This window comes from Oncorhynchus clarkii, chromosome 33 (assembly GCF_045791955.1).
Source record: "Oncorhynchus clarkii lewisi isolate Uvic-CL-2024 chromosome 33, UVic_Ocla_1.0, whole genome shotgun sequence".
In the NCBI taxonomy this organism is placed as follows: domain Eukaryota; kingdom Metazoa; phylum Chordata; class Actinopteri; order Salmoniformes; family Salmonidae; genus Oncorhynchus; species Oncorhynchus clarkii.
Window position 1 is genome coordinate 19604870 of NC_092179.1, and position 18093 is coordinate 19622962.

The 18093-nt window shown below is 40.4% G+C and overlaps 2 protein-coding genes across 2 annotated transcripts; both read left to right on the forward strand.

The window, feature by feature from the left end:
• Positions 1 to 6954: 6954 nt before the first annotated feature.
• LOC139392752 (myogenic factor 6-like) lies at positions 6955 to 8410 on the forward strand. Its single transcript, XM_071140996.1, has 3 exons — positions 6955 to 7507; positions 7706 to 7799; positions 7897 to 8410. Exons 1-3 carry the CDS (start codon positions 6995 to 6997, stop codon positions 8004 to 8006), a joined length of 717 nt encoding a protein of 238 aa, XP_070997097.1. The 5' UTR covers positions 6955 to 6994; the 3' UTR covers positions 8007 to 8410.
• Positions 8411 to 14948: 6538 nt separating this feature from the next.
• On the forward strand, positions 14949 to 17658 carry LOC139392828 (myogenic factor 5-like). Its single transcript, XM_071141111.1, is given in 4 exon segments — positions 14949 to 14990; positions 14992 to 15552; positions 16766 to 16841; positions 17184 to 17658. Coding segments are annotated over 4 exon segments (873 nt in total). The 3' UTR covers positions 17378 to 17658.
• The last annotated feature ends 435 nt before the right edge of the window (positions 17659 to 18093 follow it).

Here is an 18093-nt window from a genome sequence, read left to right on the forward strand (position 1 = left end):
AAATGAGAACTTGTTCTCAACTAGCCTACCTGGTTAAATAAAGGTGAAATAAAATACATTTTAAAAAATCTCCAGGAGAATGAAAACAATGTTGAGTGTCCAGTCAGTTTCTTCTCCCGGAAATGTAATAAGAATCAGAAAAACTATTCTGTAATTGAAAAGGAGGCTTTAGGTCTCATTTGGGCTTTACAGCACTTCGAGGTCTATGTTGGTTCTGGTTTGACCCCATTAACTGTGTTCACTGACCACAACCCATTAGTTTTTCTGCTCTGTCCCGTGCTCCTTTAACCTAGTTTGTATCTTCTCTCTGCTGACCCCTACGGGCTGTCTGCACCTCTTTCCTCTTAAATTGCTCCCCAGGTACCAGGGCTGCCGAGTTTGAGGGGCGGACAGTCAGTTGGGGGACACGGGGCTACTACTAGGAGCCGGACTGGTATCCTTTTTTTTTGTTTTGGGGGAAATTTGAATGTTTTGAATATGTTGGGTTGAGGGTGGGACCCTCATTTTAAGGGGGGGGGGTGTCACGGCTCCTCTGCATTGCAGGCGCAGTTCCTCCTGCAGGCAGAGGAGGGTCGTTAGTGATTGGAGTCACCTGGGATCAGAGTATTTAAACTGTCACTAATCACCTCTTTCTCTCTCTGCTCCTCCAGGTATGAACCTGTTTTGTTTGTTCTTTTGTAGTTTTGCATAGTTTTCACTCAGTCATTCTCACACACACAGATTCACACATCCATGCACTTTACATACACCTTACATTATGATACTTCCACACCTCATTTACTTTTCTTAGTTTAAAGTTAATAGTTTTGTTTACAATAAAGATTTTTTTTATTTATTGGCCTAGACCTGTTGTTCCCGTCCCCTCATTTTTACCACAGGCTATGAGCCGGCCTGTGACAATCTCTTCAGAGAAACTGTCCTCAAGTCCAAGACAGAAACCAACATGATCTGGTGATCTGTCAGCAAGAAACCAATCAAATCTATATTGGCTTCCACATGTGACTGCTCCCCCAGACCCTTGTAAACAAAACGGAATGGGCATACATGTCATGAACTGCTCACCATATACTGTATATCCAGTGATCGAGACGACAGCTCTTCCTCTACTTACTGTGGAAATGTATCACGTCTTCATTTACATCTTCTCTGAAATTGAGTTAATTTCATCCACACAATCCATTCTCCTCCTTCAAACATACTTATCTATTGTGAAGTGGATCTGCAGCTTCTCCTTGACCATGACCTTCAGCTCAGACTCCCTGGGGTTGTGTGAAAGAAGGCCTGACCTGACTGCAGTAGAATAGTCCCATTGAACAGACCAGAACCAACCGGCCTATTGTCCTGGATGGGCAGCTGCTGATCCCAGGAGGATGTTGGAATGACCAACGAACCCTGAAACCCCAGCAGGATTAGGAGCGCTCCCTAAAGTGTCAGTTACTGGGAGGGATGAGTACATTTACAGGCTGGAAGAGAGCTGTAGAACAATAGAATAGTGTTGTGGATGAGGCATGGATTGATGGTTGGTCTGTAACAGGGTTAACTTTCATTCCTCTAAGGTTATCCGAATGCTAAGGTAAAGGTCACAGATACAATATGTAGAAGAAATTGTGTATTTGATGGGCAATATTTAAATTGAAATCAACTTTAATTTTGGTAATTTACGTCAGGGATATCTTATCCAAATGGGTTTAGAAGAGATTACTTGACATGGGCGAGATGTCTCACTGACTGACACAGGGATTCCAGAGCCCTGACTTGAAAGGAGTCCCTAGTTCTCAGGCTTCCACAACGTAACTGGAGCCGAGGCACAGTGTGACATCCATAAGGTTTAACCAAGTGTGGTTGCACAACAGTATAGTACACACTGATCTGGAATGTACTCAATGCACTGCTTATCATACAGTATGATATCACACACACATATACACTACCCTTCAAAAGTTTGGGGTCACTTAGAAATGTCCTTGTTTTGAAAGAAAATCAATTTTTTGTCCATTAACATAGTGTAGACATTGTAGCTGGAAATGGCAGATTTTCTATGGACTATATACATAGGTGTACAAAGGCCCATTACCAGCAACCATCACTCCTGTAATCCAATGGCACGTTGTGTTAGCTAATCCAAGTTTATAATTTTAAAAGACTAATTGATCATTAGAAAACCCTTTTGTAATTGTTAGCACAGCTGAAAACTGTTGTCCTGATTAAAGAAGCAATAAAACTGGCCTTCTTTAGACTAGTTGAGTATCTGGAGCATCAGCATTTGTGGGTTTGATTACAGGCTCAAAATGTCCAGAAACAAAGAGCTTTCTTCAGAAACTCGTCAGTCTATTCTTGTTCTGAGAAATGAAAGCTATCCCATGCGAGAAATTGCCAAGAAACTGAAGATCTCGTACAACCCTGTGTACTACTCCCTTCACAGAACAGAGCAAACTGTCTCTAACCAGAATAGAAAGAGTGGGAGGCCCCGGTGCATAACTGAGCAAGAGGACAAGTACATGGAGTGTGTAGTTTGAGAAACAGACGCTTCACAAGTCCTCAACTGGTAGCTTCATTAAATAGTACCCGCAAAACACCAGTCTCAACGTCAACAGTGAAGAGGCGACTCTGGGATGCTGGCCTTCTAAGCAGAGTTGCAAAGAAAAAGCCATATCTCAGACTGGCAAATAAAAGAAAAGATTAAGATGGGCAAAATAATCACTGGACACTTTAATAAATGGGTCACTAGTCTCTTTAAACAATGTCAATTCATATTGCTACTTTAATCATGTTTGCATATCTGACATTACTCATATCACATTGTAGCGGTTTTCTTTGGACCAAAGCGCAGCGTGGTTAGTGTTCAACATGTTTAATAAAGACCATAAACGTGAACACTACAAAATACCAAAACAACAAATGTGAAAAAACCAAAACAGTCCTATCTGGTGCATAGACACAAAGACAGAAGGCAACCACCCACAAAACAAAACAGGCTACCTAAATATGGTTACCAATCAGAGACAATGACTAACACCTGCCTCTGATTGAGAACCATATCAGGCCAAACATAGAAATGGGAAAACTAGACACACAACATAGAATGCCCACTCAGCTCACATCCTGACCAACACTAAAACAAAGAAAACACAAAAGAACTATGGTCAGAACGTGACACACATGTGCAGTTGAAGTCGGAAGTTTATATACACTTAGGTTGGAGTAATTAAAGCTAATTTTTCAACCACTCCACAAATTTCTTGATAAGAAACTATAGTTTTGGCAAGTCGGTTAGAACATCTACTTTGAGCATGACACAAATAATTGTTACAACAATTGTTAACAGACAGATTATTTCACAAATCCAGTGGGTCAGAGGTTTACATACACTACGTTGACTGTGGCTTTAAACAGCTCGGAAAATTCCATACAATTGTGTCATGGCTTTAGAAGCTTCTGATAGGCTAATTGACATCATTTGAGTCAATTGGAGGTGTACCTGTGGATGAATTTCAAGGCCTACCTTCAAACTCAGTGCCTCTTTGCTTGACATCATGGGAAAATACAAAAGAAATCAGCCAAGACCTCAGAAAATAAATTGTAGACCTCCACAAGTCTGGTTCATCCTTGGGAGCAATTTCGAAATGCCTGAAGGTACCACTTTCGTCAGTACAAACAATAGTACGCAAGTATAAACACCATGGGATCACGCAGCAGTCATACCACTCAGGAAGGAGACGCGTTCTGTCTCCTAGAGATGAACGTACTTTGGTGTGAAAAGTGCAAATGAATCCCAGAACAACAGCAAAGGACCTTGTGAAGATGCTGGAGGAAACAGGTACAAAAGTATCTATATCCACAGTAAAACGAGTCCTATATCGACATAACCTGAAAGGCCGCTCAGCAAGGAAGAAGCCACTGCTCCAAAACCACCATAAAAAAGACAGACTACGGTTTGCAACTGCACATTGGGACAAAGATTGTACTTTTTGGAGAATTGTCCTCTGGTCTGATGAAACAAAAATAGAACTGTTCGGCGATAATGACCATTTGAAGTTAAAAGGGGGAGGCTTTTAAGCCGAAGAACACCATCACAACCGTGAAGCACGGGGGTGGCAGCATCATGTTCTGGGGGTGCTTTGCTACAGGAGGGACTGGTGCACTTCACAAAATAGATGGCATCATGAGGAGGGATATTGTGACTATATTGAAGCAACATCTCAAGACATCAGTCAGGAAGTTAAAGCTTGGTCGCAAATGGGCTTTCCCGAATGAACAATGACCCCAAGCATAATGGCTTTAGGACAGCAAAGTCAAGGTATTGGAGTGGCCATCACAAAGCCCTGAACTCAATCCTATAGAAAATGTGTGGGCAGAACTGAAAAACTGTGCGCGAGCAAGGAGGCCTACAAACCTGACTCCGTTACACCAGCTCTGTCAGGAGGAATGGGCCAAAATTCACCCAACTTATTGTGGGAAGCTTGTGGAAGGCTACCCAAAACGTTTGACCCAAGTTAAACAATTGAAAGGCAATGCTACCAAATACTAATTGAGTGTATGTAAACTTCTGACCCACTGGGAATGTGATGAAAGAAGTAAAAACTGAAATAAATAATTATCTACTATTATTCTGACATTTCACATTCTTAAAATAAAGTGGTGATCCTAACTGACCTAAGACAGGGAATTATTACGAGGATTAAAGGTCAGGAATTGTGAAAAACTGAGTTTAAATGTTGAAGTCGTAAGTTTACATACACCTTAACCAAATATATTTAAACTCAGTTTTTCACAATTCCTGACATTTAATCCTCGTAAAAATGCCCTGTATTAGGTCAGTTAGGATCACCACTTTAATTTAAGAATGTGAAATGTCAGGATAATAGTAGAGAGAATGATTTACTTCAGCTTGTATTTCTTTCATCACATTCCCAGTGGGTCAGAAGTTTACATACACTCAATTAGTATTTGGTAGCATGATGTCAATTAGCCTATCAGAAGATCCTGAAGCCATGACATAATTTTCTGGAATTTTTCAAGCTGTTTAAAGGCACAGTCAACTTCTGTATGTAGACTTCTGACCTCCTGGAATTGTGATACGGTGAAATAATCTGTCTGTAAACAATTGTTGGAAAAATGACTTGCGTCATGCACAAAGTACAGTAGATGTCCTAACCGACTTGCCAAAACTATAGTTTTTTAACAAAAGATTTGTTGAGTGGTTGAAAAACAAGTTTTAGTGACTCCAATCTAAGTGTATGTAAACTTCCGACTTCAACTCTACTGTATTTTATACCATCTACTGCAACTTGCCGCTCAGCCATCGCTCATCCATATACTTATATGTACATATTCTCATTCACCCCTTTAGATTTGTGTGTATTAGGTAGTTGCTGGGAATTGTTAGAATACTTGTTAGATATTACTGCACTGTTGGAACTAGAAGCACAAGCATTTCGCTACACTCAAATTAACATTTGCTAACCATGTGTATGTGAGCAATAAAATTAGATTTGAAGAACACAGAGACTGGACAGAGGAACTCTGCCTAGAAGGCCAGCATCCCAGAGTCGCCTCTTCACTGTTGACGTTGAGCCTTGTGTTTTGCGGTTACTATTTAAGGAAGCTGCCAGAATCCACAAATGCTGATACTCCAGATATTCAACTAGTCTAAAGAAGGCCAGTTTTATTGCTTCTTTAATCAGAACAACAGATTTCAGCTGTGCTAACATAATTGCAAAATAATTTTCTAATGATCAATTAGCCTTTTAAAAGATAAACTTGGATTAGCTAATTGCCATTGGATCACAGGAGTGACGGTTGCTGATAATGGGCCTCTGTACGCCTATGTAGATTTTCCATAAAAAATCTGGCGTTTCCAGCTTTAACAGTCATTTACAAGATTAACAATATCTACACTGTTTTTCTGATCAATTTGATGTTTTTTTTAATGAACAAAAAATGTGCTTTTCTTTCAAAAACAAGGACATTTCTAAGTGACCACAAACTTTTGAATGGTAGTGTACATAGACACACACACACACACACACACACATACATGCACGGCACACACACACACATAATAGTTTCATAAATGTTCAGGTAACCCCAACGCTAATACTATAAATGGTAAACATAGGCCAAAAGGGTGACAAAACTATACTTGGCTAATTTCTTGGCACATGTCATGGATACCATATCTCCAGGCAGAAACAGGAGCCCCCAGCGACCACTAGTATCCCAGCTGAGAGAAGCAGACTTTGCAGATCGTAGAAAAAAAATGTCACATAGCAAAAAGGCCACATAGCACCACTGAGAAGACTTTCATCTATTTTATGGATTTAAGATGAATGAGTCCCAGATCTATTTATAATGCCTAGATATCACGCGTGTCATTTTGACTGCACATTCATATCTATTTATGATCGGACATGGCACAAGTTACAACTGCACTTAACCATTCTCTAGGATATGTTTCTTTTAAATGTCATAATCTATACTGTAGAATTTCAGCCTACAGTAGGTTGGGAATTGAGCTTAAAAGTTGAAAGGTTTTGATAAGACTAGTCAACAAGAACGAATATACTTTATTATTATTATTAGTTATGAACATAATGTTTTTGGAACTTTGCAAGTCAGTTGAGGGCCAATATATGTTCCACTTAGGGGAGCCAACTTATTGGGGAGGGCCTGAAGATTACATTGACAGTTAGTTACCTTGCAGGTTGAGAATGTTACCGTTTCACTGTGAAACAGATATTGAAAACACCTGTCGTAAGTTTGAAGTGACGTTTTAACTTTCATTGAGAGGTGTTAACGCTTATTTATTTTCTACACAAACTCGCTTGGTAGTAAAAAACCCCATTGAGAAAAAAAGGTTGATGCACTGCGACAGCTAAGCGCTGGATAGAGTTTCAGTTTCTATATATAAGCCTGGTGACTTGTGTCACTGGGCTATTTAAATGCCATGCAGTGTCCCACTGTCAAAACATAGGCCGTGCGAGGGTACAACAGTATGGTGGAACTTTTTGAGACCAACACTTATTTCTTCAACGATCTGCGCTATCTCGAGGGAGATCATGGACCATTGCAGCACTTGGACATGGCGGGGGTGTCCCCTTTGTACCACGGGAATGACAGCCCGTTGTCACCTGGGGGGGATCCGTCCGAGACTGGATGTGACAGCAGCGGAGAGGAGCATGTCCTCGCACCCCCTGGTCTTCAGCCACACTGCGAGGGACAGTGCCTCATCTGGGCTTGTAAGGTTTGTAAAAGAAAGTCTGCACCAACCGACAGGCGCAAAGCGGCCACTCTCAGGGAAAGAAGGCGGCTCAAGAAGATCAATGAAGCATTTGATGCGTTGAAGAAAAAGACCGTGCCCAATCCGAACCAGCGGCTGCCCAAAGTGGAGATTTTACGCAGCGCCATAAACTACATCGAGCAATTGCAGGACCTGCTGCATACACTGGATGAGCAAGAAAAAACGCCTCAAAATGGCTCATATAACTATAACGTGAAAGAACACCATGTAAGCTTCATTTGAGTAGTATTTGCATCTGCATTTTTTATGTCACTTTATGCATACAATAATTTGCTTTACACTTAAAGGGAACATTTCCATAATGAGAAATATCTTACTGTGCATTATACTTGTAGGCCTACTACTTTGTATAATAACACGTGTGTTAGTAGACACTTAAGCTAATATATGTGTGTGTACATGAAGGCGTCCAATAAGGAGTACCATTGGAAGAAGAACTGTCAAAACTGGCAGACCTCAGCTGATCATTCCAATGCACCAATGACGAATCAGAGAGAAGGTTGGTGCCAATTATGAACAGTAAATTAAATCTAAATTGCTATTTTACAACTCATCAACTGATTGTACATCTTATATATTTGATTTCTATATTTCAGGCTTCACGGAGTCTTCAGCGTCCACCAGCCTTCTTCGCCTGTCATCAATCGTTGACAGTATATCAAGTGAAGAGAAACCGACTTGCAACGAAGAAGTCTCAGAAAAATAAATCATGATTTATTGGAATTTTGTAGCCTGTATAAGCGACGTCAGCATTTCATATTTCCATTGTCTATTTCGAAATTATTTTCATTTCTTTATTCATATGTTTTAGTTTCCATTTACTTATATTCATTTGTGCAAATTAACGGGCATTTTGTAGTCAATGTTTTCTTTTAAATTGTATGAATGGTCAATATTTTCTTTCTAAAGTATGACAACAATGGAACTATAATATTTTATTTCCAAATGGACATTTGATAATTGTAAATATTTTATAATATATTAACAACTTAATTTATTTTACATATAAAAGGCAGAAACACAACCTCAAGAGATTCATTGTTGTATTTGAGTATTTATATATGAACTGACCAATAAATAAATTGTAAGCATTGTATCTTACAAGGCATCTACACGTTTTGTTTTGTTCATCACTATCTATGCACTTCATTATTTATTTTAAATACTTGTCAGGTATTTTAAGGCAATTTTAGTTTTTACACATTTTGATATAAAAACAAATTACATTTTGTACACTATATCGCCTTGACACATGTAGTATAATATAGTATCACGAAAACCATGCATTTAAAACCTCAGGTATTAATTTTTGAATTATCCTATGTCGTACCAGTTTTTTTAATTAGACTTGACTCCAAATACTATAGCTTAATGTATGCTGTATTGGTACTTAAGGTAGGTCATACTGTGTTCAACCTCTTTGCATGTCATGTCATTCTTATTATGTGACAATCTTTCAGCCATACCTTTCAGGTCTCATAATGATATCCGAGAATATCCCTAATGTCCCCACTAACCCACTTGATCATGTGGAATTTGAATAGAGATGTGGCACTGTACATGCAAGCATCAGCCACAAGTTCCCCCAGTATTCGTGGGTATTAGAAGACCATAAAATCCAACGGGACCTGAAATAGCCTGGGCTCCTTTCTTTGTTCCAGCTGGCAGAGAGCTAGCCTGGTCCACTTCAGTAGCGTTACATTTACGTTTTAGTCATTTAGCAGACGCTCTTATGCAGAGCGAATTACAATTAGTGTGTCCATCTTAGGATAGCTAGGTGAGACAACCACATTTCACAGTCGTAGCAAGTATATTTTACCTCATAAAGTAGTTAGCAAAGTCGGTGCTATTCGGAAAATAATGTATTATAAAAATATATATTATTAAATATTATTACTATTGTTATTTTACTAGTATTATTATTTTGTCACCTCTAAACTCAGATATGCTTCGACATGGAAACTTGGCCAGGAGGCAAGGGTGCAAAGCCCTCAGTGATAATGCAGCCATCTTTTAGGTCCTAATTCATGATCGCTTGTTTGATCATGCACATTAGCACAACGTTTACACATAGTTTATACGGGACTCCCTGAATGTATGTTTGATATGATGATCTCTTTCTCCTACATGTTGACTTGGGGAGTGCTACTTGTTTATGATCCCACAGTGCATTGCTGTGCTGACCTAACCCTGCATCACAGTGAGCACTGCTCCTCTCCCTCTCAGGTCTCTGTGGCTGACACACTGCCCTGCTGACCCCTGTGTGTCCAGCCTGGTGTCATAGACTAGTCATAACATAATATTAGCCACAACAAATTGGAATTTGTAACATATCAGAAGAATTGTAAATTCAAAACATAACTTGTCATCTGACTTGTAATACGTAAAATATCATACGAATTGTAATTTGTAACATATAATAAGAAATGGATGATGAACATCCAGAAATTAACACGTCATACCAAACGTAAAATATCATCCTAATTTCAGCGTACCAGATTTTTTGTTTACTATGTTACGTCCACCCGAATCCAGGTTGTTTTGTCTGCCTTTCCCTCAGCCCTCACACAAATGTAAGCATACACACACACACACACACACCTCACACTGACTCATGACCCCAAGCACACACACAACTTATTAGTGACTCATCCAACAGTCATTTGAAAAAGAGGCCATAATAGAGATGCACTAGGGTCTCTGTGGGGTGTTGTTTTTGTATTGCAGCTGAGTACATTCAAATTGATTAACCTTACAGTCTTTGTATAAAGGCGTAAAAGGCTTTAGGGTAGGGTACGTTTTGGGTGATTTCTCAAAACAGCAGATTGCATATCCAATGTACCAACCTTTATCCAAATCACAATGTCAAACCACCCACGCTCCTATTTCTAGTGGGATTAAACATAGATTTAATGAGCACTTCAGTGATGCCCGATACAGTAAGTACTATCAAAGGATATAGGGCCTGTACTTCAAAGTCCCTTCACATCTTTCCTTTTACTTCTGACTCTCTCACTGAACCAAACTGAAACTAGATAGCTCCAACAGTAATGTTGTTTTAATGGGATCGAAGCAGCTTTCTCACAGTGAGTTTGTGAGCCTGTTTCCCAGTGTCCATGAGAATTGTCCAGCGTCTTCCTTCCAAAATGAGTTCTAAGGCTCTCCTAGATCCCACCAAATGACCTTGTCAATCTACTGTTTGTTTTTGGATAATATCGTTGATATGTTTGACCAAAATCTACCACCTGCTCAACATTGAGACCTAAACCTTGGGAAAATAGCAATTACCACCTTTATGTTGAGAGGGACGTAATTTCTTTGGGACCTGTTATTTTAAGATTTAGATGCGAATTGATCATTCTGGGGTTTAATAGATGTGATTCCTATGCTAATGTCTATGATTAGTGTCTTATTTATGTATAATACAGTCTTTATAAGTTAAGTGTTAGAGATGCAATTGTTTAATCCTCTCTCTGGGTGTTTTAAATGGAGGATAAGTGCAGTATGATGTATTATCACCATTTGACTTGTTAGTAGACAACATCGGCCTGCAATTTTACAGAGATTTCCTTGTCATTTATGATGCTATTGAAATGGATTTTGCTGTGAAGGATGTGTTTAAAAAGTCGAGGCCGATGAAAGGGGAGATTTTATAGTGGAGGATCAGCCTTTGGGAGAAATGCCTTGATTTATCTGGCTTTCCTAGAATATCCTGCTATGAAATGATTCCCTGCAACATTGTAGTTGGCAGCACACTGCAGCTCCCTGCCAGACAAGTGGTGTTGCCAATCAAAAACCCTTGTCATGTGATATGATCTAATGCACCCATTAAAGTAACTGTCCAGTGAAAGTCTCACTTTTAAAAGTTCATATTCTGTTAACTCATACTGAAATAATCTTACTCATACCCAAATAACTCATACCCAAATAATTGTTGACTCATCCAATACTCGCATTTGTGGCCAAAGCCTAAATTGGACAAAAAAAATACTTCAACAACCCCACCTCAAACTTCTATCTCAAACAGACCATGTAAAGAATGCTTGCTATTTCCTCATAGAGTATGATGTCATACTCCTGAGGAGGATGAGCTGGCCAATCAGTGGTCTAAAGGAGGATGAGCTGGCCAATCGGCGGTCTACTTGCATGAATATTTTTAATGCTCACATTAATATTTTTAATGACCGGTATATGCCCAAAACATTCTATTGCTGAGGTACACCCACACCATTCCAACACAGTAAAGATGATTTTTAACATACATAATTACACTTTTTGGAAGGAAAACTATTTCACTCATATTGTAACCAAAAGTTGGTCATATTTCATAGAAATGTGAAAACACTAGACAGTTACTTTAAGAAATGGGCTTCCCACCATATATAAAAACAAACATTGGTTAAGTGGAAAAGTGAAATACTATACATGAAGGATTATATAAAGTGTGATTTAAATTATTGTATCAGTCTGAAACATGTCGTTCATCAGACAAAATTGAGATGATTTGTCACCATACTCTACATCTTTCAGAAATATAACAAAAATACGTTTCCATCTATGGCATATAGAATCTGTGGTAAATAAACCTTTATGGAACATTTTATATATGACCCCTATGGAGATAAGAGGGGCACAACATCACATGAAATCAAAGCTTAAGCAAGTTTAGAAGAAATAAGGGTTTCACGTGAGGGGAAAGGGACATTAAATCCCAGCTAATGCCCTACACTTAACTCTGCCTCTGACCCCCGACAACAACTCTGGAATAGAGGCGATAAAAAACAAACCCCCTAGTTCCCAAGAGACACCACTAGCACTTCAGATCACAGAGCCAGAGTGAGTGTGTACAACGACTGGAGCAGCGCATTGGCTTCTGCTAAATGTATCGCCACTAACACCATATGCTGGTGCAATCGTATCCTATAGGCTCAATTAGCTGTCGGTTGTTACCAGGTTTTCTCCTTGTCCATATTGTTGGGGATTGTTCACAGTCAATATAGCCTTTGATCTCAACCGCAGCATCGAGGGCCAGGCTCATGCCAATGTCTTCTTCAGCTGTGCGCAATACAAACTCGGGCCGCAATTCAGTGGCAGGTACTAGAGTGTTTTCTTAGGTGTGCGCGGTTCCCAGAGATAGAGGAGGACAAACGTTTTGACACGTTGTGAGAAATATCCACATTGTATCCTTGTAGGGTGTCAACAAACACAACGCTCGAATAATTACTCCGACGACTGAAACAGGCAGCTCATCATGGCTATTCATCAGTGTTTGTTCTAGTTAGTTTCTCATACGTTATTAGGCTATGCACATGTTGTTCGGGCGCAAGCCGCCTCTTTCGAGACGCAGCTTAAATAATGAATATAGCATGCTTATTAACATGTATTACAAGCCGAATGTTTTAAAAGTTAACACAATTGTAATGCCAGATTTCTAATTTTATTGAGTCAAATTTATCAAGGATACAATGCGATACAGGTCTTTTAAGAGGGGCGTCAAAACTATACATTATTAGACATTGAGACCTTTCCAGGTGCAACAAGTACAGTGCTGTGAAAAAGTATTTGCCCCCTTCCTGATTTCTTATTTTTTTGCACATTTGTCACACTTAAATGTTTCAGATCATCAAAGAATGTTTAATATTACACAAAGATTACCCAAGTAAACACAAAATGAAATTTGTAAGTGATCACTTTCTTTATTAAGGGAAAAACCTATCCGAAACCTTCATGGCCCTATATGACAAAGTAATTTCCCCCGCTTGTTAAATCATTAATTTACTGTGGTTAATCACATTTTTTGCAAAGCTGAGTTCAATTTCACTAGCCACAGCCAGGCCTGATTACTGATGAAAATGACAAAGGGAGCGCAGCGACGACTCATCAAAGAGGTCACAAAAGAACCCACAACAACATCTAAAGAACTGCAGGCCTCACTTGCCTCAGCTAAGGTCAGTGTTAATGGCTCAACCATAAGAAAGAGACTGGGCAAAAATGGCATCCATGGCAGAGTTCCAAGGCGAAAACCACTGCTGACCAAAAATAACATAAAGGCTCGTCTCACTTTTGGCAAAAAAACATCTTGATGATCCGCAAGACTTTTGGGAAAATATTCTGTGGACTGACGAGACAAAAGTTGAACTTTTTGGAAGGTGTACATCTGGCGTAAAAGTAACACAGGATTTCAGAAAAAGAACATCACACCAACAGTCAAATATGGTGTTGGCAGTGTGATGGTCTGGGGCTGCTTTGCTGCTTCAGGACCTGGACGACTTGCTGTGATTGATGGAACCATTAATTCTGCTCTCTACCAAAAAATCCTGAAGGAGAATGTCCGGCCATCAGTTCGTGACCTCAAGCTGAAGCGCACCTGGGTTCTGCAGCAGGACAATGATCCAAACCACACCAGCAAGTCCACCTCTGAATGGCTTAAAAAAACAAAATGAAGGTTTTGCAGTGACCGAGTCAAAGTCTGCACTTGAATCCTATTGAGATGCTGTGGCATGACCTTAAAAAGGCGGTTCATGCTCAAAAACCCTCATATGTGGCTGAATTAAAACAATTCTGCAAAGAAGAGTGGGCCAAAATTCCTCCACAGCGATGTGAAAGACTCATGGCCAGTTATCGCAAACGCTTGATTGCAGTTGTTGCTGCTGAGGGTGGCACAACCAGTTATTAGATTTTGGGGGCAATTACTTTTTCACATAGGACCATGAAGGTTCGGATTGCTTTTTTCCTTAAATAAAATCATCACTTAAAACTGCGTTTTATGTTTACTTGGGTTATCTTTGTGTAATATTTACATTTGTTTGATCTGAAACATTTAAGTGTGACAAATGTGCAAATAAAAAAAAAAGAAATCAGGAAGGGGGAAAATGCTTTTTCACAGCACTGTAATTGTACATGTTTAAATGTATAGGCCTATCTGTTTTGAATATCATTTGACATGGCTATAATTAGGTTTTAAATGGTTTATGTTTGGCTATGACAGAAAACTAGGTCTTGAAAATTATTCACGAATTGAAGCCCTCGTGTTAATTGCTCAATTACCTATTTTAATGAGCTTTAACAAACACGGACACCCCGTGTATGACACCTTCAATGATGAGTTAGGACCGGTTAGAGGAGTTACCGCAGTAATGTGAATGATCGGGATTTGAAATGTTACACCTCCCTTTGCAGCTGGGCTGCATCTGTAACGCTGCTATTTGTCTCAAGCATAAAATTGGCCTGCGAACTCTTGTACATGGTTCACCTCGTTGCTATTGGTCAGTTTTAGAAAACGAAACTAATCTCCATTATTATCACACGTATGTGTAAGATTTTGAATGTTGGCTCATTTGCAATATTAGTAGTGTATATATTTAAAAATGGGTATAGAAAACATACTATTTTGTCAGATCTGAGAGGTAAAGTTATTCTCCTCTTTACCTGTACAACTATTGGTATTCACCAACCATTACCTTTACTCAGAATAGGTCTGTTTCTTACAGAAAAGGGCCATGCAGTGGTGTAATGAGTGGGAAAACACCAGGGAGTGCAGATGTGGGGAACTCTGCAGGGTACTGGGGGTGAGGGAGCGGGTGGGGTGGAGAGCTGAGCTAACCCCAGCCTGCCTGGGCCAATGGGGCATGGTAATTAGATCTGGCCAATGTGGGCCTTGGGCTGTGGACTGGGGGCATATAAGGGGGGTCCCATGGCAGCAGCCCCCTCATATCACTCAGAGGTCTCCTCTCTCACCCCACTGCTCTCCCAAAGCAGAGAGTTATTTCCTTCCTTTCTTCAACCACAACAACAGCCCAGCCATGGATGTCTTCTCCCCATCCCAGGTCTTCTATGACAGCGCCTGTGCCTCCTCGCCAGAGGACCTGGACTTCGGCCCCGGGGAACTGGACGGCTCAGAGGAGGACGAGCACGTCCGGGTCCCTGGGACTCCTCACCAGGCGGGTCACTGCCTTCAGTGGGCCTGCAAGGCCTGCAAGCGTAAGTCCAGCACAGTGGACCGGCGGCGGGCTGCCACCATGAGGGAACGACGCCGGCTGAAAAAGGTGAACCACGGCTTCGAGGCTCTGAGGCGCTGCACCTCAGCCAACCCCAGCCAGAGGCTGCCTAAAGTGGAGATCCTGCGCAACGCCATCCAGTACATCGAGAGCCTCCAGGAGCTGCTCCATGAGCATGTGGAGAACTACTACGGCCTTCCAGGGGAGAGCAGCTCAGAGCCTGGGAGCCCCTCGTCCAGCTGCTCCGACAGCATGGTGAGACTGAGACCAGACACACACGGACTCATATACAGTTTCTCTCACTGTCTCCTCATCTCTGTGCAGCACACAGAGGTTTAATCAGGTCCTGCTAGCTTAGTGTCTGCTGAAACGTTTTCCCTCTTTGGACTAATTCAGAGTACTCTATTTGCATGGTGGATAACATTGCTGTTAGCCTCTGTCTTGTTGTATCTCCCAAGATCTTGAGTTAAAAAGCTTTTGTTTGGGACGCTACCTTAGTAGCTTAATTCCCGATGTCTCTGAGCATGCATATTATAATACTAATTTGCATTTAGAGTATCTCCCTGGATCTGAAGGGGAACAGGCTCACTTCAAATGTAGAATGTTTATTGAATAGACTTGCACTGATTGTGCTGTTGGGGGATCTCAATTACAACGTTCCCTTGTGCATTTCATCTTCTTTGGCTGCTTCATTAATGTAAACATCTCTTTTGCAGTGTTATCTATGCATGATGCATTACGTTTCACATGCAAATGCTGTCCTTTTTTTATTGGTATGTTTGGTGCCTGTACATTACCCCAGTGCATGCATGATACTTTCTCAGTTGGCCAGTCAAGATTAGAATCAGCTCTACAAAACAGTGGTTAAAAGTTGATGCAATGCTAAAGAATAGAATGGATCTTTATGATGGTGGATGGAGTAATGACTTTCCCACCATTGTACACATTATAGCCTAATAAACCCTGCTAAATCCACCTTACTGAAGTCTGGCAGGAAAGACTGTGCTTTTCTGCATTCCATCCTGACTGCATGTTCTCCTCCGCTGCCAGGATTTTCTGCAGATTTACTGGGAGAAAGTGTCATCTTGCACAAACTGGTGTTGCTTCCACTGATACAATCGATTCGCCACGGCTAGAGCCGGGCAGATCATGGGAGTAGCCTGCAACTTTGGCCCTGAGGTGGCTGTGAAATAAAGAACCCTAGCCAGACAGGCAGGAACACTGTGGATTTATCAGTCTGGCAAGATGGACCAAGGATTACATTATTTACCTATATTTTAATATTATTTCATATTTTTATGTTCTTATCTTAGTAGCTTTCTTTATTGTGCACCATTTACAAACCTCAGTTGAGGAAAATGCATTTCAGACACTTAGAAATGTCTGAAACGTAGAAAGGGGAATAATATCACGTGCTTTGTTATGACTGCTGTGCTAACGTCAGTTTTCTCTGTTTGTTTCCTTGTAGGTTGACTGTAACAGTCCTGTTGTGTGGCCTCAGATGAACACAAGCTTTGGCAACAACTACAGTTACATTAAGAATGGTAAGACACATTGATTAATATGTTTTGTTGTTATGTCATATAAAACTAGAGACATTGTCTAATGAATACATGTAATGGGGCTTATGTAAGGCTATGGTCTGGCTACCACCTGTGTATGTTGAGTATTGTAAAACTTTCCAGGTTTACATTCATTCATTTTGATTCGTACTATAAAGACACAAATTATGTTCCAAGTTACGTGAATAATTCTGCCTTTCCATTTAAGTTCACCATACACATAAATTGACTCAATTGGACATGGTAGTTAACTGATCTCATCCATAAGATCGCTCCCTTCATTGTCTTGACTGACCTTGTCCTTCCCCTGTTTGTCCTGTCTAGTGAGCTCTGGAGAGAGAGGTGCTGGTGCCTCCAGCCTGGCCTGCCTGTCTAGCATAGTAGATCGCCTCTCCTCGGTAGATGCCAGTGCCCCAGCAGGGCTCAGAGATATGCTTACCTTCTCGCCCTCCAGCACCGACTCCCAGCCTTGCACTCCAGAAAGCCCCGGGACCAGACCTGTGTACCACGTGTTGTGAAGAAAACCTGCATTAGAATATAAATAATCTGATGGCCCTGATCTTCAACCGCATACCGCTTTTGCTTCCTATTTCGGTGATGGCTAAGATCGATCAACACCTGCCAACTTTTGTATTGTAAATAAGATTGTAAATATGTACTGTAAATGTTCATTTATTTTAAACAATATTATACCAAATGTAACATATTTAATTGATCCTTTTCATGTGTCTGTCCTAATATAGACCTATGCATCATTGAAACAAGTTGTATTTAAGCTATTGCATTTGTTAGCTTCACGTTTCTCATGATCAATAAACGTTTCAACAATTCTAGAGTTCCCACATCTGTTGGTGTAAATGTTGTTTAATCCATCAAATACAGTGACTACAGAAGAGAGAGTCCATTCCTGGTCAGAGTGTTGGTGTGGTGGGTGGAGATGGGAAGGGGAGGGGAGAGGGTTTGTGTACCTGTTTTTTCTTCAGTAACAAATGTTTCTCATTGTTAACACCCCTAACTACAACCTAAACACTATCGCTTTGAACAAATTGCCTGAGCGTAACACTTGAAATTGTGTGTAAGCGAAGGGGAAGGGGTTACTAGTATCATATGTTGCGTCTCATCAAAGCCTATAGCTCATAAAATCAAAGCATTACAGTCTTTTTCCGGTTGTATTGTGACCCCATTAGGCTAAAAGGATTTCCCTCACATTTATAAAATCTTTATAACACATTTA

What these genes read in the sequence shown, in the direction of transcription:
- LOC139392752 (XM_071140996.1), top strand. Translation starts at nt 6,995, where the DNA reads ATGGTGGAACTTTTTGAGACCAACACTTATTTCTTCAACGATCTGCGC. An exon ending in ATAACGTGAAAGAACACCAT is followed by an intron (nt 7,508 to 7,705) that starts GTAAGCTTCATT and finishes GTGTACATGAAG; the next exon opens with GCGTCCAATAAGGAGTACCA. An exon ending in AATGACGAATCAGAGAGAAG is followed by an intron (nt 7,800 to 7,896) that starts GTTGGTGCCAAT and finishes TCTATATTTCAG; the next exon opens with GCTTCACGGAGTCTTCAGCG.